Below are 27,030 nucleotides of genomic sequence, written 5' to 3' on the forward strand. Positions count from 1 at the left end.
ACAGAGGTCAAACGTTTTCTGTAAGTCTTCACAAGGTTGCCACACACTGTTGTTGGTATGTTGGCCCATTCCTCCATGCAGATCTCCTCTAGAGCAGTGATGTTTTTGGCTTTTCGCTTGGCAACACGGACTTTCAACTCCCTCCAAAGGTTTTCTATAGGGTTGAGATCTGGAGACTGGCTAGGCCACTCCAGGACCTTGAAATGCTTCTTGCGAAGCCACTCCTTCGTTGCCCTGGTGGTGTGCTTTGGATCATTGTCATGTTGAAAGACCCAGCCACGTTTCATCTTCAATGCCCTTGCTGATGGAAGGAGGTTTGCACTCAAAATCTCACGATACATGGCCCCTTTCATTCTTTCATGTACCCGGATCAGTCGTCCTGGCCCCTTTGCAGAGAAACAGCCCCAAAGCATGATGTTTCCACCACCATGCTTTACAGTAGGTATGGTGTTTGATGGATGCAACTCAGTATTCTTTTTCCTCCAAACACGACAAGTTGTGTTTCTACCAAACAGTTCCAGTTTGGTTTCATCAGACCATAGGACATTCTCCCAAAACTCCTCTGGATCATCCAAATGCTCTTTAGCAAACTTCAGACGGGCCCGGATATGTACAGGCTTAAGCAGTGGGACATGTCTGGCACTGCAGGATCTGAGTCCATGGTGGCGTAGTGTGTTACTTATGGTAGGCCTTGTTACATTGGTCCCAGCTCTCTGCAGTTCATTCACTAGGTCCCCCTGCGTGGTTCTGGGATTTTTGCTCACCGTTCTTGTGATCATTCTGACCCCACGGGGTGGGATTTTGCGTGGAGCACCAGATCGAGGGAGATTATCAGTGGTCTTGTATGTCTTCCATTTTCTAATTATTGCTCCCACAGTTGATTTCTTCACTCCAAGCTGGTTGGCTACTGCAGATTCAGTCTTCCCAGCCTGGTGCAGGGCTACAATTTTGTTTCTGGTGTCCTTTGACAGCTCTTTGGTCTTCACCATAGTGGAGTTTGGAGTCAGACTGTTTGAGGGTGTGCACAGGTGTCTTTTTATACTGATAACAAGTTTAAACAGGTGCCATTACTACAGGTAATGAGTGGAGGAAAGAGGAGACTCTTAAAGAAGAAGTTACAGGTCTGTGAGAGCCAGAAATCTTGATTGCTTGTTTCTGACCAAATACTTATTTTCCACCATAATATGCAAATAAAATGAAAAAAAAACAGACAATGTGATTTTCTGGATTTTTTTTTCTCAGTTTGTCTCCCATAGTTGAGGTCTACCTATGATGTAAATTACAGACGCCTCTCATCTTTTTAAGTGGTGGAACTTGCACTATTGCTGACTGACTAAATACTTTTTTTCCCCACTGTATATACACTAACATATCTGTCCCAGGCCTCCTGGGAGAGTGGGAGGGGACAGCTTAGGACATTAACAGGAGCATAGCAAGGTCAGAGACCCAGGCCTCTCTACCTTTATGAGTACCACAGGGACAGTTAGGGTCTCAGTACCAGTTTGAGCCCCTCTCTTATTTACCGAAGATCGTCACAGTGTGACACATATAGGTTAAAGGGGCTTTTTGTGTTTCTTCTAGGCTACAGGACTCGAATGTAAAGGCAACCCCCGCACCTACTAGAGTTATGCCTCTGTCAAAGGATCTGTACTACCCATGGCACAAAAATGCACCCTCTACAATGTAACTGAAAACTGCAGAATTCATAAGTGCATTGCTATAGGATATGCAATATTATAAGCACCTAAACGTTTTCACTTAATGGAGAAGTATTGCCATTTTTTGGATATTATCTATCTTGGACCAGACTTGGATTTGCACCTTTAGGCCTCCTTCACACGCCCATGTAAAAATGGTACTGGTATCATCAGTGTGTTGGGTTACTGTGTATTCCATGCATGTGTATGTTTTTCCCATCAGTGTTTTTCCAGTATGCATGAAGAAATAAAAATTACAAAGCTTCTCCTTTACTTTGCAATGTTAAACACAGGCGGCACACGGATGTTACCTGTGTGCTGTACTGGTTTTCCACGGACCCATAGACTTGATTTGACCCTTGTCATCAAAATGGACATTTGTCTGTGTGTTTTTTACAGACACTTAGTCCATGCAAAAACACGAACATGCGCATAGCACCTTAGGTTCTGATGGGTGGGTGAGAGAGAGTGGCCTGGACTGGCCCACGGGAGAACAGGAGAATCCTCCGGTGGGCCGCTCTGCAGGAATGGGCCATGATCCTCTTATATGAGCAGTACTTGGCACAATATTCTTGAATCACTATGTAAAGAAAATGGCAGCATCTTATTCATTTATCAATCTACCCAGATCTTTGGTATATAAATTTAAGATTGAGGATAATGTCACATTTGCTGAAAGTGGGGCCCTGAGGTTGGTTACTGGCACCCCAGTCCAATATATACTGTATATCCATTGCCTTGCACCTATATTAATAGACACACAGTATCTCCCCGCACCATCTTCCCTTCTTAACAAGCACCACTCACTGCCCAGGTGGCAACTAGTCCCCCCGGAGATTGAGCCTTGCCATGCCTCCATAAACAGAATATTTCTTACCCTAGATAATTCATGTAACATCTGTTTAATGTATCTGCAGGAATTGTAGGCCATTTGTGAGCTAAAAATCTGAATATTTTGCAAAAAAAAAAAAAAGCCTTTGCACTGTATATCAGAGACACAGGAGAGCTGAAAGGGAGCTTCGTATTGCAATATCACACTGTGTCAACCCCAAAACTGAAAACTGCAGGTAAAGGTATAAGAGGATTCACAATGCACAAACGACACAGCCCGATGTGTTTCCCGGCTCTGCTACATCTGTAATGTTACTTTACTGCATAAGGAAGTACGGTATTTTATATAAAGACAGTGATGGGGTGAAAGTGCATCTAGGCGAGGAAAAAAAAAAGCCAGATAGATCAGGCGGAAAGGGTTAACCTTTCATGCGGTAGAGCGAGCGCGGGGCAGCGTTCGGTTAGCTGGCTCTGCATTTTGTACCGTGCTGCAGTCACATCTTTGCAAATGTGCGTGCACATCCATTTCTCCGACCCTATTACCCCCCCACCCCTCGCAGTGCGCACGTTCACCCTTGCCATGTCTCCATCCGATTTAATTAAATATTCTGTGTGCTTCTAAACATTTCCGTAGCCTTTCAAGATCACCTGATCCTCTGGGGATACAGAATAATGAAGGATGGTGGAGCAGGGCAGGAGGAAACTCCGAGCTTCCAGTTCTTCTTTGATATAAGTCTGGGTAAAAATTATGCAAGGCCGAGGAAATGAAAGGCCATTTAAGCATCTCATTGCCCCTTCATGTGAGAGGAGGGAATTTTTTTTTTTTTTTAGGAATTGTTATATAATGTACCAGCACGTCTATCTGGCAGACGTTTCGTAATAATGTAATAAAACCTGATAATATACATTTTAACCACATATTAGTTATGGCATTAAACTTACAATGAAGGTGGCTCAATTATACATGGCAATGAATTGGGTCAATTTTTTTGGGCCAGTGCCTTTGGCGGCAAATACTACCAAATAAACATCTTCTTTGGCCATAGACTACAATTAGCTGGAGATATCGCAAAACAATGGCCCTTTTTCATGGAAGAGGAGGGAATTTTTTTTTTCAGGAATGGTTAGATAATGTACCAGCACAACATGTATATGGCAGATGTTTGGTAATAACAATGTAATAAAAACTAATAATATATATATTTTCCCCTGGTAAAAATGATGGTGTTAAATGTAGTTACAATGAAGGTGGCTTAATTACACATGGCAATGCATTGGGTCCATTTTTCAAGGGTTTCTGAGGCTCGCAACGTGTTTGGCCAGCGCCTTTGGCGGCAAATGTTTCCAAATGGACATCTACCTTGCCCATAGACTAACATTAGGTGGGCATTTCTCCAAAGAGGGCCCCTTTTTTGAGATATTTGGCCAGTATAAGTCAGTATACTGTATATAGGTCTGGGTGCACTTGACTGGTCTTCTCCAGATGAGTATATCCCAAATTTTGCCTTTTTCTTTTCACGTGAGTCATTGGTGGATATGACTTAATATATACAAAAAAGTTGCATATGTCTGGGTCACACATTTCAAGGCATGATGCAATCTAGCCTTAGTGGGTATGACAAACATGGATCTAGGTAGGTTCTAGGTAGTTGGTGACCAACATAATAAAAGTACACTATATTACGCGATGACTCTTCTTATTCAATGACCGAGCAGAAAAAGTTATTATTATTATTATTATTTTAAAATTAATATATAATTATTATCATAATATTTATTATCCTCTCATTACTTTACTATTAATATATTATAAATTGCTTAATTTTATATTGTCTCAATAATATTAATAATAATAATAATTTAAATTGTATTATTAATAATTATAAAATTGATAATAATAATAATAATAATAATATAATTATTATTATTATTAACAATTATATTATTATTATTATTATTATTAACAATTATTATTGTTATTGTGACAATAATTGCAGGTACATGTATAATAATGTACAATAAAGGTAATAATATAAATAATAATAATATAATAGTGAGAATCTAAAAATAAAATAATTTAATAATTTTAAAATAATAGTAAAATAATGAAGTAATAATTAATGTAATAATATGTTAATTGTAAAATAATAATAATTCTTACATGATAACTATTATTATTGTTACTGTCACATCTGTACAGAAAAATAATCCAAAATTTCCCTGATGTTGCCTACCAGTCGTCCTGCTTGGTAACACTGACCACCCTGCACAGACATCAACACTACTAACTAGTACGATAACGATATTAATATTTTATTGCTTAGGAACAGATTCATTTTCCCAGCTTCCCTGTAGATTCTATTCATATGTTGCAAACTGTGTATATAATATAGGACGGGGATATATAACTAATGAATTCCTATACATCATGGAGGATTACCATAGTAATGGTCTTCATTTACGGCAGAACGTAACGACCCCACATTGTCGGTTCTGTAAGACTGTGTACATTGTGGGATCCATTTTTTTTATATATATAAAACTTTTACACCATTCTTTAAAAAACAAAATACAAAAAAGTATCCAAATGTATATTGCGTAAAAGAACGCCAAATATCGACTTCTTTCCCCCCCCCCCCCATTGGCTTCCATTGTAAAAATACTCGAGCTTACACAAAAAGTTTCTACTACTTCTACTTTCCATATGTAAACGGACACATTTTGCAATTCATTTGCCCCATAGGAAAGTTACAATATATTTTTTTCTATGGGCCAAATGGTAATCATGAATATTAATAATGCGCCTGTTAATTCTGTTACAGTATCAGAGATGGAATCATGTTCTTTCACGAACTCCTAAAAGTAATGTTCCCCCTCCCCCATAATGTTCTGGACTATAGGGTCAACTTAATTAAATATATTTGGTCTCTGGCTGAATTACATTGTGCTGCTGTGATCCTCAGTTGTAATATATGGGTATAGGGGTTTGTGTTGCACTGTCTATTGCTGGCTGCAGAATGAGTTAACTGAGAATCTGTCAGTGAGCTCTTTCTGATGGTCCAATGGGAGAGCTTCTGACTCTTTTATCTGGCCTTTTCGGAGCTCCTCTCAGTTGATTTATGACCACAGATCACACCAAAGTTGAATTTATAGAGAAACAAAAGCATAAAACAGTGTAACATTTTTAAGTCAGTTAGTTCCTTTACAGCGCCCCCACAGGGGAAATAAGGTATTACATGACTCCCAATAAAATTAATAAACTGCCTGAAGAAATGCATGGACATCCCAGATCCTCCAAAACCTGAGACACTCTTCATAGCCACTATCCAACACTGGTCTGTTATCTGAAAATATTCCAATATGGATTTAAAACAAAAAAATAAAGACAACAATTTTCCTTTTGGCCTAAAAGCTTTCATTTGGGGCTAAAAATTATTGCTGCAATTGGGTTTCATTAAAAATATTGCACAGTTTGCTTCCTGAAGCCCCTGTTCCGCACTTTCTATTGCTGGCTGCAGAATGAGTCAACTGGGAATCCATCAGTAAGCTCATTCGGGGGGAGTTTCTACCTTTTTTTATTTATCTTTTTCTGAGTTCCTTTCAGCTGATTTATGACCAAAGACCACTTCAAAGTTGAATATGTGAGGAAACAGCCAACATTTTTAATGAAATCCTGATTGCAAGAATGATTTTAGCCTCATATACATGCAATTAAGTAAAAAAAAAAAAAAAGTCCCCAGTAGAAAACTACTGTAAGGTTTATTATAGTCAGTAATTTTGGGATGAGGGGACAATCTCTGCTGTCACATGATCATATGGGGGTCTCATAAATAAGGTGGGGTATTGAAACTTACTTCTTACCATAGGCCTATTATACTGTAGTGATTTTTCCTTTTCTTCATAGCCCCCCCAGCCCTATTAATCCTTGTGTTGATGGGCAGAATACAGCAGACGTTACCGGAAATGTCTATTTGACTTGACAAAAGTCTTTCCTCTCTTACGAGCTGTCATAGAGCTGCAAATATTTGCATCTTAATCCTTCCCTTTATGCATCAGCTCTTTCTTGTTTTCCGAATGGCTGTATCCAAACAGTTATGTTTATAGCTTTATAAGACTACCCTTTATGGTGCCGTAAATGTGACAGAGCCCAGGGTCAGGGGTCATTACGAGAGCGCACATTTAGAAGTCCCTTGGAATCAATGTAATGAGAAACAATTGACTAACGCAATACATAAAGTCTGTCCCCAATGGATGACGGAGCCCGGCGCTAGAGGAACTAGAAGAATGTCTAATTTATTCAATAAAGCGTTTCTTTTAACCTGCCAGCCCTTATAGGGGATTTGGGGGACACGTGTCAGACATCTGCAGCGCTTCTTCTCCGTCACTGTTTTTTTTTATTAACCTGCCAGCCCTTATAGGAGATTTGGGGGACATGTGTCAGACATCTGCAGCGCTTCTTCTCCGTCACTGTTTCTTTTATTAACCTGCCAGCCCTTATAGGGGATTTGGGGGACACGTGTCAGACGTCTGCAGCGCTTCTTCTCCGTCACTGTTTCTTTTATTAACCTGCCAGCCCTTATAGGGGATTTGGGGGACACGTGTCAGACGTCTGCACCGCTTCTTCTCGTCACTGTTTCTTTTATTAACCTGCCGGTCTTTATAGGGGATTTGGGGAGCACGTGTCAGATGTCTGCAGCGCTTCTTCTCCATCACTGTTTTTTTATTAACCTGCCAGCCCTTATAGGGGATTTGGGGGACATGTGTCAGACATCTGCAGCGCTTCTTCTCCGTCACTGTTTCTTTTATTAACCTGCCAGCCCTTATAGGGGATTTGGGGAGCACGTGTCAGACGTCTGCAGCGCTTCTTCTCCATCACTGTTTTTTTTATTAACCTGCCAGCCCTTATAGGGGATTTGGGGAGCACGTGTCAGACGTCTGCACCGCTTCTTCTCCATCACTGTTTCTTTTATTAACCTGCCAGACCTTATAGGGGATTTGGGGGACATGTGTCAGACATCTGCAGCGCTTCTTCTCCATCACTGTTTCTTTTATTAACCTGCCAGCCCTTATAGGGGATTTGGGGAGCACGTGTCAGACGTCTGCACCGCTTCTTCTCCATCACTGTTTCTTTTATTAACCTGCCAGACCTTATAGGGGATTTGGGGGACATGTGTCAGACGTCTGCAGCGCTTCTTCTCCATCACTGTTTTTTTTATTAACCTGCCAGCCCTTATAGGGGATTTGGGGAGCACGTGTCAGACGTCTGCACCGCTTCTTCTCCATCACTGTTTCTTTTATTAACCTGCCAGACCTTATAGGGGATTTGGGGGACACGTGTCAGACGTCTGCAGCGCTTCTTCTCCATCACTGTTTCTTTTATTAACCTGCCAGCCCTTATAGGGGATTTGGGGGACATGTGTCAGACATCTGCAGTGCTTCTTCTCCATCACTGTTTCTTTTATTAACCTGCCAGCCCTTATAGAGGATTTGGGGGACATGTGTCAGACGTCTGCACCGCTTCTTCTCCGTCACTGTTTCTTTTATTAACCTGCCAGCCCTTATAGGGGATTTGGGGGACACGTGTCAGACGTCTGCAGCGCTTCTTCTCCATCACTGTTTCTTTTATTAACCTGCCAGCCGTTATAGGGGATTTGGGGGACATGTGTCAGACGTCTGCAGCGCTTCTTCTCCATCACTGTTTCTTTTATTAACCTGCCAGCCCTTATAGGGGATTTGGGGGACACGTGTCAGACGTCTGCAGCGCTTCTTCTCCATCACTGTTTCTTTTATTAACCTGCCAGCCCTTATAGGGGATTTGGGGGACATGTGTCAGACGTCTGCACCGCTTCTTCTCCGTCACTGTTTCTTTTATTAACCTGCCAGCCCTTATAGGGGATTTGGGGGACATGTGTCAGACGTCTGCGGCGCTTCTTCTCCATCACTGTTTCTTTTATTAACCTGCCAGCCCTTATAGGGGATTTGTGGGACATGTGTCAGACGTCTGCAGCGCTTTTTCTCCGTCACTGTTTCTTTTATTAACCTGCCAGCCCTTATAGGGGATTTGGGGGACATGTGTCAGACATCTGCACTGCTTCTTCTCTGTCACTGTTTCTTTTATTAACCTGCCAGCCCTTATAGGGGATTTGGGGGACATGTGTCAGACGTCTGCGGCGCTTCTTCTCCATCACTGTTTCTTTTATTAACCTGCCAGCCCTTATAGGGGATTTGTGGGACATGTGTCAGACGTCTGCAGCGCTTTTTCTCCGTCACTGTTTCTTTTATTAACCTGCCAGCCCTTATAGGGGATTTGAGGGACACGTGTCAGATGTCTGCAGTCCTTCTTCTCCGTCACTGTTTCTTTTATTAACCTGCCAGACCTTATAGGGGATTTGGGGCACACTTATCAGACGTCTGCAGCGCTTCTTCTCCGTCACTGTTTTTTTTTAATTAACCTGCCAAACCTTATAGGGGATTTGGGACACACGTGTCAGACGTCTGCAGCGCTTCTTCTCCATCACTGTTTTTTTTTTATTAACCTGCCAGACCTTATAGGGGATTTGGGGGACATGTGTCAGACGTCTGCAGCGCTTTTTCTCCGTCACTGTTTCTTTTATTAACCTGCCAGCCCTTATAGGGGATTTGGGGGACACGTGTCAGATGTCTGCAGTCCTTCTTCTCCGTCACTGTTTCTTTTATTAACCTGCCAGACCTTATAGGGGATTTGGGGCACACTTATCAGACGTCTGCAGCGCTTCTTCTCCGTCACTGTTTTTTTTTAATTAACCTGCCAGTCCTTATAGGGGGTTTGGGGCACACGTGCCAGATGTCTGCAGCACTTCTTCTCCGTCACTGGTTTTTTTTATTATGTTGCATCATTAGTTGTAAACATTGGAACCAGAATAACCGGATCAGATTCCATTCATTCAGTGCAGCTTTAAGTCAACGGATTCCATAACTTTTCAGATTTTTCTTAGATGCAGATTTGATGTTCCAAAATAACCATTTATAACATATAATATTTTAGCACTTTTTACCAAAAAAAAAAAAGAAAATCTACAATATTTACACATAACTCATCCCCAAGATGTAGCGGAGCTTAATTGGTTGTGCAGATGTGTATGATTGCTGATACTATATATTTATCCATGGTCCTATAGAAAATTAAAGGTAACACTATTGGCGTTTTGTAACAAATTTGACTCCGGTCTAAGTCACTTTTTTATTACTTTCCTACAAAGCTAATTAATGTGCATTATGTAATAATGGACCAATGATTAAGTCATCAGTTTATTTGGAGGGATGCATTTCTATTACATCATGTCTTTTTTTAGGAAAGAATAAACTAGTAGCAGACAATCCCCCAGTTTAACCTTCACAGGCTGTCATCTTTGTGGATAATTGGTCACGTTTGCCAACACAAAAAAGGAGGGAGGAGAAATTTGAGGATTTGTCCCCCCCCTCCACCTCTTCTCCCTATTTGACAGCTTGAAATTAGCCATGCTTTTTAACGACGTCCCCCAAAATACCATCCTCTTCGTCTAACCCTAAACACCTTAATGACATTGAAGAAAAAAAAATACTGCATTGCAGCACTTATTCAATACGTCTCCACATTCTACTGTCCCATAGACAAATAACTGTGTGAGATGTATGCGGCTCCAAGAGCGAGCCAGGAGTGGTATCATTACATCCCCCTATATTCCTCATATATATTTATTTTATTTCTCAGGCACATTCCTATTAGTTACAAGCCAAGAGGCTAAACACACATCGGGGAAAGGACACTACTCCCCTCAACGGTCCACAGCGGAGAAGTAGTGTTGGTGGTCCGCGCAGGACAAGCAAAGATTGCAATTGTCGATGCTCTGTGCATTTGGCAAACAAAGAGGTAAAGAATAAAAAGGGAGGAGGGGGGCTTCATGGAAATCAGTGGCGGCTGAGAGACACTGATCATTTCAGAACAAAGGGAATGAGAGCAATTGGATTCTAAAGTCACGAAAAAGAAGACGGATCCGATGTCACCAAACACAACGTAGCGAAGACTCGAAAAGAATACTTAGGCCCTTAGGCTGCTGACCAAGGTGCTGAACTGTGAACATCAAGAGAAGCCAAAATAATCTATAGGAAAAACAATGTAGGGATCTTATCTTCTCACTCACATGGAGGGCATCAATAGACTGTTAACGGTATGGGATCATTTGCCGAGGTGTCCATGGCAAACTGTGAGTTTCTAACAATATATACAGTATATAAACCTTTGCAGCAACCAAGGAATTCAGAAGAGATTTTAATTGTTCTACGTCTTGGATTTCTGCAAGTCACAGCTGTAAATCTACAGGGGTAATTATTGTTATCTGCACAAACCTTCACAATATCCCAAATTGTCTTTAAGTCTTGTACCGACCTCGGCAAAGTATAGGATTATTGCTTCTGCTTTGCTGTGCATCACCCATGCACATACATAAAATGCACTAAAACTACAACCAGCACATGCATACAATGCACTGAAACTACAACCAGCACATGCATACAATGCACTGAAACTACAACCATCACATACATACAATGCACTGAAACTACAACCAGCACATACATACAATGCACTGAAACTACAACCAGCACATGCATACAATGCACTGAAACTACAACCAGCACATGCATACAATGCACTGAAACTACAACCAGCACATGCATACAATGCACTGAAACTACAACCAGCACATGCATACAATGCACTGAAACTACAACCAGCACATGCATACAATGCACTGAAACTACAACCAGCACATGCATACAATGCACTGAAACTACAACCAGCACATGCATACAATGCACTGAAACTACAACCAGCACATGCATACAATGCACTGAAACTACAACCAGCACATGCATACAATGCACTGAAACTACAACCAGCACATGCATACAATGCACTGAAACTACAACCAGCACATGCATACAATGCACTGAAACTACAACCAGCACATGCATACAATGCACTGAAACTACAACCAGCACATGCATACAATGCACTGAAACTACAACCAGCACATGCATACAATGCACTGAAACTACAACCAGCACATACATACAATGCACTGAAACTACAACCAGCACATGCATACAATGCACTGAAACTACAACCAGCACATGCATACAATGCACTGAAACTACAACCAGCACATGCATACAATGCACTGAAACTACAACCAGCACATACATACAATGCACTGAAACTACAACCAGCACATGCATACAATGCACTGAAACTACAACCAGCACATGCATACAATGCACTGAAACTACAACCAGCACATGCATACAATGCACTGAAACTACAACCAGCACATGCATACAATGCACTGAAACTACAACCAGCACATACATAAAAGGCACTGAAACTACATGTAAAACTGCAACCAGCACATGCATACAATGCACTGAAACTACAACCAGCACATACATAAAATGTGTTGAAACTACACATAAAAACTACAACCAGCACATGCATACAATGCACTGAAACTACAACCAGCACATACATAAAATGCACTAAAACTACAACCAGCACATGCATACAATGCACTGAAACTACAACCAGCACATACATAAAAGGCACTGAAACTACATGTAAAACTGCAACCAGCATATACATAGAATGCACTGAAACTACAACCAGCATATACATAAAATGCACTAAAACTACACGTAAAACTACAACCAGCATATACATAAAGTGAACTGAAACTACAATCAGCACATACATAAAATGCACTAAAACTACACGTAAAACTACAACCAGCATATACATAAAATGCACTAAAACTACACGTAAAACTACAACCAGCATATACATAAAATACACTGAAACTACGACCAGCATATACATAAAATGCACTAAAACTACACGTAAAACTACAACCAGCACATACATAAACTACACTGAAACTACAACCAGCACATACATAAAATGCACTAAAACTACACGTAAAACTACAACCAGCATATACATAAAATACACTGAAACTACAACCAGCATATACATAAAATGCACTAAAACTACATGTAAAACTACAACCAGCATATACATAAAATACACTGAAACTACAACCAGCATATACATAAAATACACTGAAACTACAACCAGCATATACATAAAATACACTGAAACTACAACCAGCATATACATAAAATGCACTAAAACTACACGTAAAACTATAACCAGCATATACATAAAATACACTGAAACTACAACCAGCACATACATAAAGTGCACTAAAACTACACGTAAAACTACAACCAGCATATACATAAAATGCACTAAAACTACACGTAAAACTACAACCAGCATATACATAAAATGCACTAAAACTACACGTAAAACTATAACCAGCATATACATAAAATACACTGAAACTACAACCAGCACATACATAAAGTGCACTAAAACTACACGTAAAACTACAACCAGCATATACATAAAGTGCACTAAAACTACACGTAAAACTACAACCAGCATATACATAAAATGCACTAAAACTACACGTAAAACTACAACCAGCATATACATAAAATACACTGAAACTAGAACCAGCATATACATAAAATACACTGAAACTACAACCAGCATATACATAAAATACACTGAAACTACAACCAGCATATACATAAAATGCACTAAAACTACACGTAAAACTACAACCAGCATATACATAAAATACACTGAAACTACAACCAGCATATACATAAAATACACTGAAACTACAACCAGCATATACATAAAATACACTGAAACTACAACCAGCATATACATAAAATGCACTAAAACTACACGTAAAACTATAACCAGCATATACATTAAATAAACTGAAACTACAACCAGCACATACATAAAATGCACTAAAACTACACTTAAAACTTCAACTAACACAAATAGAAAGTGGACTAAAACTACAACCAGCACATAGAGAAAACACACTAAAACTGGAGAAGACTTTTACTGCATTGTTTTCCATCTACTCTCCAGTTCTTGGTAGTACATCCATTGATCAGACCTCCCATGGAGTATGTGATTGAGTGTTCTTGCGCAGAACACTGAAGGACAGCAATGTTGAAACCTAAGCCAGTTGCACACCCAGATCCAATCTCAATAAGTAATAACAGCTTTTTTTTTTCTATTTGTTGAAGTTGTCATCGCCCCATATTTCTTCCCTTTTTCTCCAGGAAGCTCTGGGCAATGTAATGGACAAACAGGAAGTATTAGTCCAGACATAGTCACTTAATCAGAGGCGTATTAAGTTTGTTAGACCTTAGACCTGTAACACAAGGAGGCATATATCCTCCTAAAATACACCGGAAATGATAATATTGCAGTCTACAAAATGACCGGTTAACAAAATAATCCATATCCAAGGCCAAAACCAAGTGCAACAATGAATCAACACCCCAAACACATGATAACCAGAATGCACAAACCATGTGCGAGTAATAGTGTACAAATAGGCAACATAGGATGTGATGCACCGCGCGGAAGAATGCGACGTAACAATTCCCTTCCATTATCAGCTGTCTCTCCATTGACTATAGACTTTCTTTCTATCCCATTATTCATTTAGTCAAGATGGAAATTGAGGTGTTTTGTGCACTGGAGTGAAACATATCTTTTGATTGCGGGGTTTATACGTCCTCTTGTACTCGTGTTTGAATGTATTTCCTTACTCAACAAAGGCTTAAAACGACGAAGGCTCGAAATGTCATCATTTTTCCTAACTTTCAAAAACACAACCTAGAAAAATTCCGTCAAAGCACCATCACATCGTCCCCATATAGAACCCAATGTTGTCGAGTCGCAACGTTTCTACAGAAAACGGACAATCGCATTGGAATATGTTAATTCCTACAGTACTTTCTGGCTATAGGTTGCAAGGCGTAGACCCCCAAATGTCTCCCCCCCCCCCCATTTTTTTGGACTACCTCCCATTTCTACCTAACGTTGAAGTGAGTGAAAGTCAAGAAGGTAAAATATGGGAAGGACGACGCTACCAGGCTCATAAAACATTCTGCTTTCTGCTTGAAACCAACTAAGGTTTGGGGGGCGGTGGGGGACAACACTGCTTCATCTCAACCCCCTGCCGGTGCTGTAAAGCCCATATTGAAATATCTGAAAAATCTTGATCGTACATAGTCGGCATGCCCTTTAAAAGTAGATCATCGAGACGTATGTATTGATACATATAATATAGATGCGTTTACAAACATGTCAATAAATAGATGTGCGTGCTACATTGTTGGTCGAGGTTTCGCTCTTCTTAGTATGCGTAACGCATAAAAAGAAAACTAGGTTCTACAGAGAAGGCAGATGCTTAAAAATAGTGTTTAGCGATCCACCGTTCATCTGTGCGGAGATGTAATTAGCACCTATATGTAAGGAATAATTAGAGTTGTGACTGCTATAACGCAGTGCAGATGATAGCGGTAACCCCAAGTCCTTTTTTTTTTCTTCCTTCCTTCCTTTTATTTTTTTTTTTTCACGCCGCTTGCTATATTCCCAAATGATTGCCACCTGCTCCCCTATCTCCGCTCTTTCCCTAGTCGTTTCCCGGGCAACCTTTCTCTGGCTTCCCCTCGGAGCGATAGCTTTCGCTTAGAATGCTCCATCTAATCTTGTTTGTTTTACACCCATCAAAACAAGCAGACAAAGACAATTCCTTAAAGAACGGAACCATAAAAAAAAAAAAAAGAAAAAAAGAAGAGGCGTTTGGAGGAGATGAAGAATCCTCAAATTAGAAGGAAAGGGAAAGTGTTTTTTTTGTTTTTTTTTGCCTTAAAGGTCCACGTCTTCCAAAGGGATTTTGGAGGAAACCGTAGGTTACATTGTCGCCCTGCGTCCCTGCAGCGTTCAATGAAATGCCATGCAGGTCACGACTGCAAAGATTCAAGTGTGGCACTTTACACCCATTGTGAGAAACGCACACAAAAGGAGCGTCAAAGAGCTGCACGCTCAGTGTTTTGGGGGGGTGGGGGGACAGGAAAGGAAAGCCGAAAAAGCCAGATGCACTTATTAAAAATATTGGCATTCTGCGGCAAATGGCTTTTTTTTTAAGGGAGGATTTTTTTTTTTTGCTTTAAGGCAAGCACAGCAGCAGCAGCAGCAGCGTAAAGGGAGCGAAAAAAAAAAAATCCTGACACGGCCAAAGACTCATGTAATTCAAATGAAGATTACACAGCACCAAGTAATTCCGTGATAGACGTGCACTGACATTATAGTTGTCAAGGTCCTATCCTAGATCGGATGCAACGCGGCGAGTCATGCGTTCGACATGAATTACCCATGTTAAAAAAAAAAAAAGAAGAAGAAGCCAAAGCCGGAAGAAATTGCAGACGTCATTTCAAATAAATCACCCCCCCCCAAAAAAAAAATAAAATAAAATAAAGGAAAAAGAATAGCAATGGATAGAATGCACTTACCATCTTTAAGCCATTCCACTCCATCTGTGACTATTGAGATGGAGCCTTCAAGCTTGTCACAGTGTCAAAACCAAAAAAAAAGAGCGTTATGTAAAAACTGACATTCCTCCTTACAGTACCGCTGGCAAAGAGACGCTAGGAAGGACACACGCGCACACACTCACACACACATACATACACAGAGTGCGCGCTCAACCACACGCCAGCCTCCTCCTCCTTTATGAGGTCACGGCAGGAAACTCTGAAATACAATATGCAGCATTTACCAAGCCTCTATATATATTACTCCGATGGAAGATTACCATTCGGGAAAGGAGAGAGGAGCAACCGAAATTAGCAGCATGGGCGAGATTTTTTTTTTTTTAAGGGATTTTTTTTTTCCTTTTTTTTTTTTTTTCTCCAAAGAGTCTTTGTGCGGAAACACAATGACAGAAAAGAAGCCTCACAACACACACAATTTCACAGGATAAATGGAGACAGATGATGGCGATGCCATACACAGTACGTAGGGTGCTTTTTTTAAAATTTTTTTGTCTTAAGACGAGCGTGCAAAACCCGGAATGACCTTGACAATAATATGCATTCTAACACGGCCTATTAAAAAAAAAAAAATAATAATAATAATTTTTACAAAAATCAGCCCATTGATACTATCACGCGAGGAGCCAAAAAAAATTAAAAAATAAATCAGAACATCGATACAGCCGCACAAGGAACCCAAAAATAAATAAATAAATCAGCCCACTGATACTATCACACAAGGAGCCAAAAAAATAAAAAAATAAATCAGTCCATCGATACAGCCGCACAAGGAACCCCCCAAAATAAATAAATAAACAAATCAACCCACCGATACCAATCACGAAAGCAGCAGCGAGATCGGCATGCCCACAGAACAAGAGACGCAGACACAACGTATCGACACAGCAAACAGGACTCAAGAACAGAAAGAAATTTGCCATACCTACCATCACCATTCTTAAACTGTTAATATTTTCTCGCGCCGCGCGACCTCCGACTTTTTTCTCCTGGCAACAGTTAATTTTTTCGAGAATGTTTTATTGTATGTTTTTGGAAATAAAAAAAAAAAAGAAAAAGTTTTTGTGTATTTTTGATGTATTTTTTTTGTTGTTGTTGTTATGTTGTTATTATTAGTTTTTTCCCCCACGCCCTAAATCCACGAACTGCCCTGGTAAAAAAGCAAAAAATAAAAAAAAAAAAGCGACAAAATGTCCAGTTAAATAATAATAATAATAAAAATAATAAAGTAAAGCAATATATGAATGAATAAATAAATAGTAAACTATATCTGGTGTTTTGTGAAGAATTGAAATAAAGGGGGGAAAAAAGGAAACGAAAAAGAAAAAGAAAAATAAGGAAAGAAAAAAAAAAGAAAAGAAAAAAACACAGAGAGAGAGAGAAAGAGACTGTGTCGATGCCTCTCGAAAGTAGGGTGTAGATATGAAAATTGGATAGAGCCTTGCTAGAAAATTGGCTGGCTGCTTGCATGCATTTATGGGACTATCTGTCAGATAACGGCTGCATCTGATTGGCCTAGGGAGCTGGGGAAGGCGGGGTTATGGAAGGCGCTATTGAAATTGTCTTCTAACAGCTAGGAAGCTTAACTCTTTGTGTGCTGCAGAAGCCTTTGCTGTGTGTTCTTTTTCAACCTGCTGCTGCTGGAGCCCTGGGGGTTAATGGCTCAGTGACGGTCACTGAAATATGCTTTGTATTTTGTCATTAATGACCAGCTGGGCTCTTTTGGCTCCACAGTATCAGTTCACGGGTCTTTTTTCCAGCATGCAAAGTGTACTACTAATCCAAATGTATTGATTTTAACATTACAGTGTGGGCTAAATGAAACAAAAAACAAAAAAAAATCATCAGGACAATGACGGTGGGGAGGAGGGAAAAAAGAGATGATTTTATAGAATTTTTTTTTTTATAAGCTTGCAACAAAAATAAATTAGATCTAGATTTAAAATAGTCACCTGACCCAAAAGTGAGAACTACATTTTTATTATTATTATTATTATTATTATTATTACTACTATGTTACTACTAGTATTATTTATTCTTATTTATTCTTTTTTTAATTATTATTATTATTATTATTATTATTATTACTATGTTACCACTAGTATTATTTATTCTTATTTATTCTTTTTTTAATTATTATTATTTTTACTACTATTATTATTTATTCTTTAATAATAATAATAATAATAATCTTTATTTTTATATAGCGCTAACATATTCGGCAGCGCTTTACAGTTTGCCCACATTATCATCGCTGTCCCCGATGGGGCTCACAATCTAAATTCCCTATCAGTATGTCTTTGGGTGCATCTTATAGTCAGGATGTACTGGCTCTGGCTGTGGTGGGGGAGCGGTTTCTGCGGAGCAGTGGGTCACAGAGGCAGGAGTGGGCGGCTGCGGCTAACTCCTGTGCCCGATGCTAAAGAGAAATGAATATTCACTGCATTCCATGCCCATGGACGTGGAGGTCAATGAATATTCATTTCCTTTTTGGAATCTTGGTATGATTGGCCACATCCCGTTCCTGGCACGATTGGCCCCATCAGAAAAGATTAAAAAAAAAAAAATTATTAATAAATAATAATACATTGATATTATTATTATTTTAGGTTGTTTATGTATTTTAACTAAAAATATATTTTTGCTAATAGTTTTTAAATCTAAGGCCACGTTCACACGTTCAGTATTTGGTCAGTATTTTCCATCAGTATTTGTAAGCCAAAACCAGGAGTGGAGCAATCAGAGGAAAAGTATCATAGAAACACGTCACCACTTCTGTATTTATCTCCCACTCCTCGTTTTGGCTTGCAAATACTGATGTAAAATACTGACCGAATACTGAACGTGTGAACGTGGCCTAAGGAGTAGGAAGCTGTTGAAGTCATGTGACCCGCTGACTTTTTCACGATTAAGGTCCGCTTTGCAAGCCAAGATGTCCTGCATCAGCCGCCTTAGAGCGCAATGGCGCTTACTTTAGAAATCTCATCATGGGCGTAACATAAGTCGGTCCTCTGACCTTCAGTAATTATTTTCCTTTTTTATTCTATATTAGATAGTAAATTCCCGAATACCCTGCGGGTGTGAGACGTCCGCTATGGTTCCATTTTGGTATCGACACTCGGGTTTGTTATATGGAAGCATCTATGGGTTATTTTTTTAGGGGGGTAAAGTGTCATCTGTGCAGATCAAGAAGGGGACTGACCTAGAAGAAAGTAAAAAAACGCATTGGAAGGTGGATGATATCAGCAACGTGCATGGAGCAACGCGATTCATCCATGGGGCCGATACAGCCAATATGGGGCGACCGACCATAATGGGAATTATTTAGACAGGAGGTCGTCCGTCTTTCTGCCACTTTTTTACTTTGAGTATTGAATATATATACCATATATACTCAATGCAAAACTGAAAACAAAAAACAATATTTGGGCTTAATTGGCATAGTGACAACCAGTAAGATATATGTAGCCGCACCACCGCTGACAGTCACAGAAAACCCATATACGAGGGTGACTGTCTTGAACTGCGCAAACCCCATTGAGGGTGTGGGAGCGAGGGGACGGCCAATGCATAGTTCATCCATGATTATGATGATGGTAAGTAATAGTAGAGGTAAGAGCTGGTGAATGGAGAAATACCCCAAGTACAAAAGCCTTATTTGCACCTCATTCATTTAATATATGCAGCAAAGGGGAATTAAGGGGGCTTTAAATTAAATTATAACCCCAATATAATTATGCTCTATCATCCTACATCCCCTTCATTATCGATAATGTATACATAATGCTAAGTGGAACTAGCAGCCTTTAATAGGAATTAAACTTTGCCGCCCTAGGCGCGTGCCTAGTTTGCCTACATGGCAAATACATCCACAGATGGACGTGGCCTAAATGCAAGAAAAACTGATGGGCTTTCAATCAGTATGGACCGGTCTAATAAGCAGATTAGTTTCCCAACAAGTTGCATCCGTTCTCATTCTATAAAGTAGACCGATGAGACTCATCGTACAATTTATGGGTCATGTTCACCCCAAAGCTATATATCGTATGCAATAGAGTGACGTTATCCTCGCATGATTAAGGCATGCATTATGTAAAGTGGTTTAAGTGAACTGTGACCCAGAGCGCCGATCCGCTCCACTTCTGAGTCCATTAGTTTCTTCATATTTACAGGAAGGATCTCGGGACAATTCTTGGATATTACCGATCTGAGGATCAATAGCAAATTGCTTAGAAGAAAGAGAGTTATTGTAACATTACACCATCGCTTCTACTTTTTTTTTTTTAAGTTTCCTGATACATTTGTATTTTCTCCCTAGAGGCACAAATATAAGGAGCGCCATAACATGCAGGAAACATTTTAAGCGATTTTTTTTTTTTGGTCCTTATTGATTAATGTAAACTGAGAGAAAAGTCATTACGGTGCAGAAATGCTGAGAGCACAGAACGTTTCCACTAAATTAGTGAGTCAGATGTGATTGAGGGATACATCCAGTACATGGCGGAGACTGGAGGATACACTTATGAATTATATTCCAGCGCTGGATGGTGAGACGGGGGATACGTGTGCATTACTCAGCGGATGTGGACGCCGCTAATGGGGGATAAGTACAAGTCACACCAGGACTGGGAGGCAACAAAACTCTCACAACTTGTCTGTGATTTCTTTGATTCTTGCAATGGATTAACTTATATTTTATATCATTAACATTATATCACCGAAAAATAGAATTCATGTCACTCTATAACATCTGCCAAAGCAAAGCCACATGGCCGTCTATGGTGACAAGGTATACAGCGTCTACTGAGCATGGGATGGTAAAGACACTGACAATGTTAGAAGTACCCGGGCCACATAGAGCCTGTCATCAATGGCTACACGAGATCTATCTGTCTGTCTGTCTATCTATCTAGACATTCAAAAATTGAAGGCAGCACACCATTCTATTTAATAGCCCATCATGGCGACGTTTCGGTTCAAGAGTGAGAACCTTTTCAAGCCTCACTCTTGAACCGAAACGTCGCCATGATGGGCTATTAAACAGAATGGTGTGCTGCCTCCAATTTTGAATCTCTACATAAGATTTGGTATTTGCCTTGGGGGCTTTGGACGCAACTTGTGATTTTTTAGTGCTGCTATTGTTTTATCTATCTATCTATCTATCTATCTATCTATCTATCTATCATCTATCTATCAGCTATCTATCTATCATTTATCTATCTATCTAGCTATTATCTATCTATCAGCTATCTATCTATTATCTATCTATTTATTATCTATCTATCTATCTATCTATCTATCTATCTATTATCGATCTATTTATTCTCTATTATCTATCTATCTATCTATTTATTATCTATCTATCTATTATCGATCTATTTATTCTCTATTATCTATCTATTATTTATCTATCTGTTACTGTATCTATCTATCTATCTATCTATCTATCTATCTATCTATCTCCTGAACAGTACAACTTGCATTACTGTTCCAAGAACCAACCATCTTCTTCCTTCCATGGTCCACACTGGCGTGCAATATAAGATCCTAAATCCTTATTGGTTACATTCTGTCTCTTCCCCAAAGATTGGCGGGTGACTCCCCAGTCAAGGTGGCGCCGTTCACATTTCTATGTAGACATGACAGAACAGTAAACTACAGGCGCTGAAGCATAACCATTCTATTATGACAGTATGGCGCTCTCCGACTATTGGAGGATGGCGGTATGTGCTCGGGCGATCGGTGTTGGTAATGCACAGGTGGTTACAGCCACATCATCCTCTGGGTTATGTACACAAGATCTGGTGATGGCAATGATGTAAGACGTGATATTACACAATGTAACCACCATAACTGGTCGTGCAATGCAAATACTATGTGTATACAGTAAATCAGTCTGTGCCATACAGTCCTTGCTCTGAATATAGAAACTATTCACTTACAATGACACCGTCATACGATAGATGGAATATTCTAATCATGGGCCGTACTTTGCTTTCCATCATCCCCACCCCCGAGTGACACCATTGCCTAAAGCAAGAATTAAAGTGCCCTTATACCGTGCGAGGGGGGCGCTATGGGTCCAGTCTGAAAGTTATCAGTTAACCCTGTTAACCCTAAATATTTAGCGAGGCAATGAAATAAAACAGCACACACTAAAGCTAACCCGATAGGTTTCCCTTGGTCGTAGCAAGAAGAAATAATCACCGTTCGTGACATCGTGGGCAAAACACATAGCAATACGAGGAGCACGCCAATAGACACACGATGGGACGAGCATACGAAACGCATTATCATAGGCATATCAAGAATAGCATTACATGGATACTTTGTATAGATTCAGCTTGCAAGTATGTATTGGGACAATGTCACAAAATGCAATACACCTCGATCTAATTTTAAGGGTAACGCTATCCGAAAATTGGCAAAAAAAAACGTCCTGGTGATGCTAAATAGTCTATTAAATAGCATTAGGGTTCTATTCTATATTCCGATTGATCTTGAGGCTTAAGCCAAAGTTAAATGTACAACTTTCCCCCCCTTGATGCATAATGAATGATATCAAATAGATCCCGTAGATCTTAAAAGAAGATCATCAATTGTAGCAAAGCCATTGGATTGTAGATCTAAAGGATCATTTATCATGATATCTATACATATCCCGTCACTTGCAAACCTCCGTATACAAAATTCTGCATCGACGTCGAGGATAGCCCCCGTAGGTGTAAAGTTGGTAACATATAGGAAAATATCAGGAATCTACGCTTGCTAAGATCAGCTCGGCTGAAGAGGACACAAACAGAAGGAAAAAAAATGTATATATAGAGAGAGAGAGAGACACAGAGAAAAAGAGAGAGAGACGAGGAACTCGCGCACAGACGATTCCTCTGAAATCAAATCAAAGGGTGATTAGATTGCCTTACCCTAAATGAGCAGCCTTGTAAGTCATTAGCGGCAGCAGATGCATGTAAAAGGGACGGATTCATAGCGTATCTCTCAGCCTGTCTCCAGCAAACATCCTTTCCAAACGGTATGGACATCTTAACATCACAAGAAATCTGCAGCGTCTCTTATAGTCCAGATGGGCTACACCACAAGCCAATTCAGCATTAATAAACACCTACTCTGGGCAGCTTGCAAGTCATACTTCGTACTACCATAGGCAACAGCAGGCGACTGACGCACTCATTAACCTCTACGCTGTCAAAAGGACTAGGGAACGCAATACACCGGAAGAAGCCCCCTTGGCTGCAAAGAGGTTTCAAGATCACAGGAGGGCAAAAAAAAAAAAAAATCTTGATTTTTCGTAAAAGCCACAAAACAACAAAACCCTCTTTTTTTTTTTTTAAATCAGGTTAATTTTTGTCTTCATTTTTGGGAATAATTCTTCATTTACAGCAGTTTAAAGTCAGCACGAAAAATGTTAGATTCGGATAAGAAAGTGTCAAATCGTTACCTCATTATTTAATAAAGCAGCATTAAGGGTCCTGGTGATTTCAAACATCTTGCCAGTGAGAGAGAGAGAGAGAGTAAGAAAAAGGAGCCTTTGCTATGCTCCGTCTGCAAGGGGTCTGTCCGAATTGTTCTTTTTTTTTTTTTTTTCCTTCCAAGAGAAGTCAATAGGAAGATTCCCTAGAGTTCGCGCATCAGAGCTTCTATTCGGCTTGCCGGATTTTCCCCCTGATCAAGCGCGCCGGAGTACAGATGGATAAAGCAGCATGGACTGCTCTCTTGCAAGGTTACAATGCTACAAACATGGCTGGTGTTAAAAGTATTCTTTCAAAGTAACAGTTCGAAGCCTATCCACTAGGTGGTTCGAGAGCAAACATGCAAATAACCTTGGGTAGGAAAAATAAAGGGACCTGGAGCTTGGTTGGATGTGCGAAAACAGGTATATTAACAGTATGCACCCATGCCTGCTGTCCCTCCAATCACCCCTTGTATACTAAATGACTCGTCACTGCCCACCACTATCCCCCCGTCCTTTTCCCCGAAGAAGAAGAAGAAACTGCTCGCAGTCTCGGTAGATTCTGGAGGTTAATTCCATCGAGCGAGCAGATGCATGCCTCGAAAATGGTTGCATTGCAACTGCAATCCCGCAATTAAACCAGACGGCACAAAATAAGGCATAAAATGATAAGGGATGCAAATAGAATAGATCAGTCTTCGGCCTTGAATACGTTACTGCTTAAAAAAAAAAAAAAAGAAATGAAAATCTGTCTCCGTGTATATAGTGTCAGTGTTATGGATGTGTTTGGATTGAAGGCGGCAATGCGACTTACAGCCATGTTAGGAGTGTTGGAATAGATACTGGTATAGTGAAACGTATAAGGGTGCTTTCACATTGCGTTCTGTTGGGGATTACGTCCGAACCCCCCGTTAAACAGGATTGGGATGTATGCGCCAACGGAGTCATAGACTAATGGTGCCGGCAGAACAAACTTGCCTTCTGCCGTGCATCATTTTTGGGCGTATATGCTGACTGGAGGGGGACACTCAGATGTCTGAGTGTCCGCCTCCAGTAGGTGAAAAATTAGGCACGTCAGAGCACATAGGCTTCCCCCGGCACCATTATAGTCTATGGCCTCGTTGAATACGATTTTGAAGGGGGAGTTCTGACGTAAGCCCTGACTGGACCACAGAGCGTATAACTAAACACAATGTGAAAGCACCCTAAGAAAGCAAAGATTTTGCTCTTCATTTTTTATGGTATTTTTACCTTAGAAATAAATTGTTTTAAAACTGGTAAAAATTGGAAATAGGTTGGTGGATCGAAAAAATGAATCCCTTTAGTGACAGTGATCCATCCAGTTTGAAAAGAAAGCTTAGCTTTAATGTTCAACTTCTACGATGTATACAACCACGTCCGTAGTCATACTGCTCATTATAACGAACATATGGCTGATATGGGGCATAGACCTGGTTGGTCACATCCTCATTGCCTGTGCAGCAGTCTCCTCCCCAGAGAAGCCGCAATGTTAGCTACAAGGTGGTGCTAAATGTTAATGATTAAACTTTGCATAAATTAATAGTACAAGTGAATACAACAAACTTTGTAATCTTTCTTATCAAAGAAATATGCTTCTTTCTCCACTTACGAGCCACTTTTCCCTCACTTGCTCCTCCTGTACTTATCATTCACTCTGAAAAAGACACCAAAAATCTTCCTTGCTCTGAACAAGATGGGTTGGCAGCATACTAAGAAATTAGATTGGAGCAGAAAGAAAAACAAAGCCAAATGGTGCTGTAAATGCAGTAAATGATTTATTTAATCTCCTTGCTGAATTCACATCTACACTGCTCAGTACTGCTGCATAATGTCGTCAATACTGCTGCTTCTTCTGACTAGGTGCAACATATAGGCAAGAGAACAGAAATGTTTCTGCCTGTGTGTGCAATTTATAGGAGACTTCAAAAAAGTTAATCTGCACCTACTAACTCAGAGACAACTAAAAAGTAGAGACAGGGGCATCCTGGAAAACTGGTGAAAAAAATGTAGGCTACAAAACAATAAGTGGTATTCCTCATGTACACACATGACAGCTTATTCTGATAAGACATCGTAAATGACTTGGAAAGTGTTTTAGACCGTATCATATAATAAAAATGCAACTGTATCTTTTCTTCAGCTTGCAGGTATTACAATACATTGCAAGCTGCATGACTGTGTACAGTTGTAATTGTGACATCAGGCTGCCTTTTCGGCAGTCTGTAGTCCCTCTCTCTCCTGTCTAAGCTATTTGATTTGTCTTCAGTCATTTTTATTAGATTTCAGCTTAGATTCAAATTTAGGAAAAGAGGAAGAAGGGCAGAGCCCCAGTGTCAGCAGTGACAGCGAATGGAATAGAGCAGCTTGTAATGTATTGTAAATCCGTACTTGCACGCAGCAGAAACAAAACTGCTCAAACGGTTTAATCAAAACCATTTACAGAAATTATTTATGTCACATGAAATATTCAATGCAGAAAAAAAAAGTGTGTAAAGGCGTCTATAGTCTTACATGTTTGAAATATTGCAACATTAATAGACGTCTTCACCTGCTGGGTCCTTGTGTTTATGTCAATGCAGACAAGACGGGAGCGGAGCCATCAAAAGTCAATGTAATAATAATCTGAAAACTGGTACCTATGATGCAGTCAACATTATTCAGATTGGGCAATAGTTATCCAAGTTCTTCTATAAGGGTTTTACTAAAAGAATTGACTAGCGACATATCCATTTTATGAGACCTGGAGATGCAAATACAGCATGTGATTTATATATCAGAGGTGTGCAACCTTTTTTGGTCCGAATATCAAATTATGTTACCAAGAACTGCATAAAACTTAAAGGAATATTCTGGTCGGGTGCATCTATTGACAGTACTATGCTGTTTAGCACGGTGGCTCAGTGGTTAGCACTGTATGGTGGCTCAGTGGGTCTTGGGTTCAAATCCCTCCCAGGACAACATCTGTAAAGAGTTTGTATGTTCTCCCTGTGTAGACAAAGAAGGTCTTCTGTTCGCCTATTTAGCACCGCAGAAAAAAAGGAGTCAAGATGACCATGCGATGAGTGCTGCTATCCCATAGTTACTGAACAAAAAGGAGTCAGAGATGTGGCATTATTTGCTGCATGTTTCTCAGGGCCTCAGGTTGTGCACCCCCCTGCATTAGATAATCTATCAATACTTATCTAATGAATGTGGCCCTCTTTACTGATAAAACCTTTAGGTCTTTATTATCCAAAACGATCACCCTATTACCCTACTGTATACTGAAATAATACTTCTCTACCATTTCTAGGATAGATCTACATGCAGAATCATATTTTTGGCTTCCTGAGTTTAGCATGGCATCTCATCGGTTAGGTCGCTTGAAGTGTCAATTATTGCTAAGTTTTCATTTCCACTATAAAAGAGGTATCAACAATATGTGAACAGTAGTAATCTGAGAGAAGAAACTACTAAAAATATCACGTAATCCAGAGAAACTCTAGAAGGACAGGATGGCTGAGCTTT

General features: G+C 39.9%; 1 protein-coding gene across 7 annotated transcripts in view; it reads right to left on the reverse strand.

Moving 5' to 3' along the window:
- Positions 1 to 23,839, reverse strand: part of ELAVL4 (ELAV like RNA binding protein 4) — a 160,990-nt gene extending 137,151 nt beyond the window's left edge. The window contains exon 1 of one of the 7 annotated variants that reach the window (XM_073579159.1): positions 23,491 to 23,839. In XM_073579159.1, the coding sequence (XP_073435260.1) occupies positions 23,491 to 23,538 (48 nt within the window). In that variant the 5' untranslated portion in view covers positions 23,539 to 23,839. Of the gene's footprint in view, positions 1 to 15,995; positions 16,240 to 16,963; positions 17,666 to 22,957; positions 23,448 to 23,490 lie in introns of those variants that run through there. The other 6 variants (XM_073579158.1, XM_073579163.1, XM_073579157.1 and 3 more) reach the window with 6 other exon arrangements.
- Between the last annotated feature and the right edge of the window lie 3,191 nt (positions 23,840 to 27,030).

This window comes from Dendrobates tinctorius, unplaced genomic scaffold (genome assembly GCF_039654945.1).
Source record: "Dendrobates tinctorius isolate UK_male_01 unplaced genomic scaffold, ASM3965494v1 ptg000061l, whole genome shotgun sequence".
Lineage (NCBI taxonomy): Eukaryota > Metazoa > Chordata > Amphibia > Anura > Dendrobatidae > Dendrobates > Dendrobates tinctorius.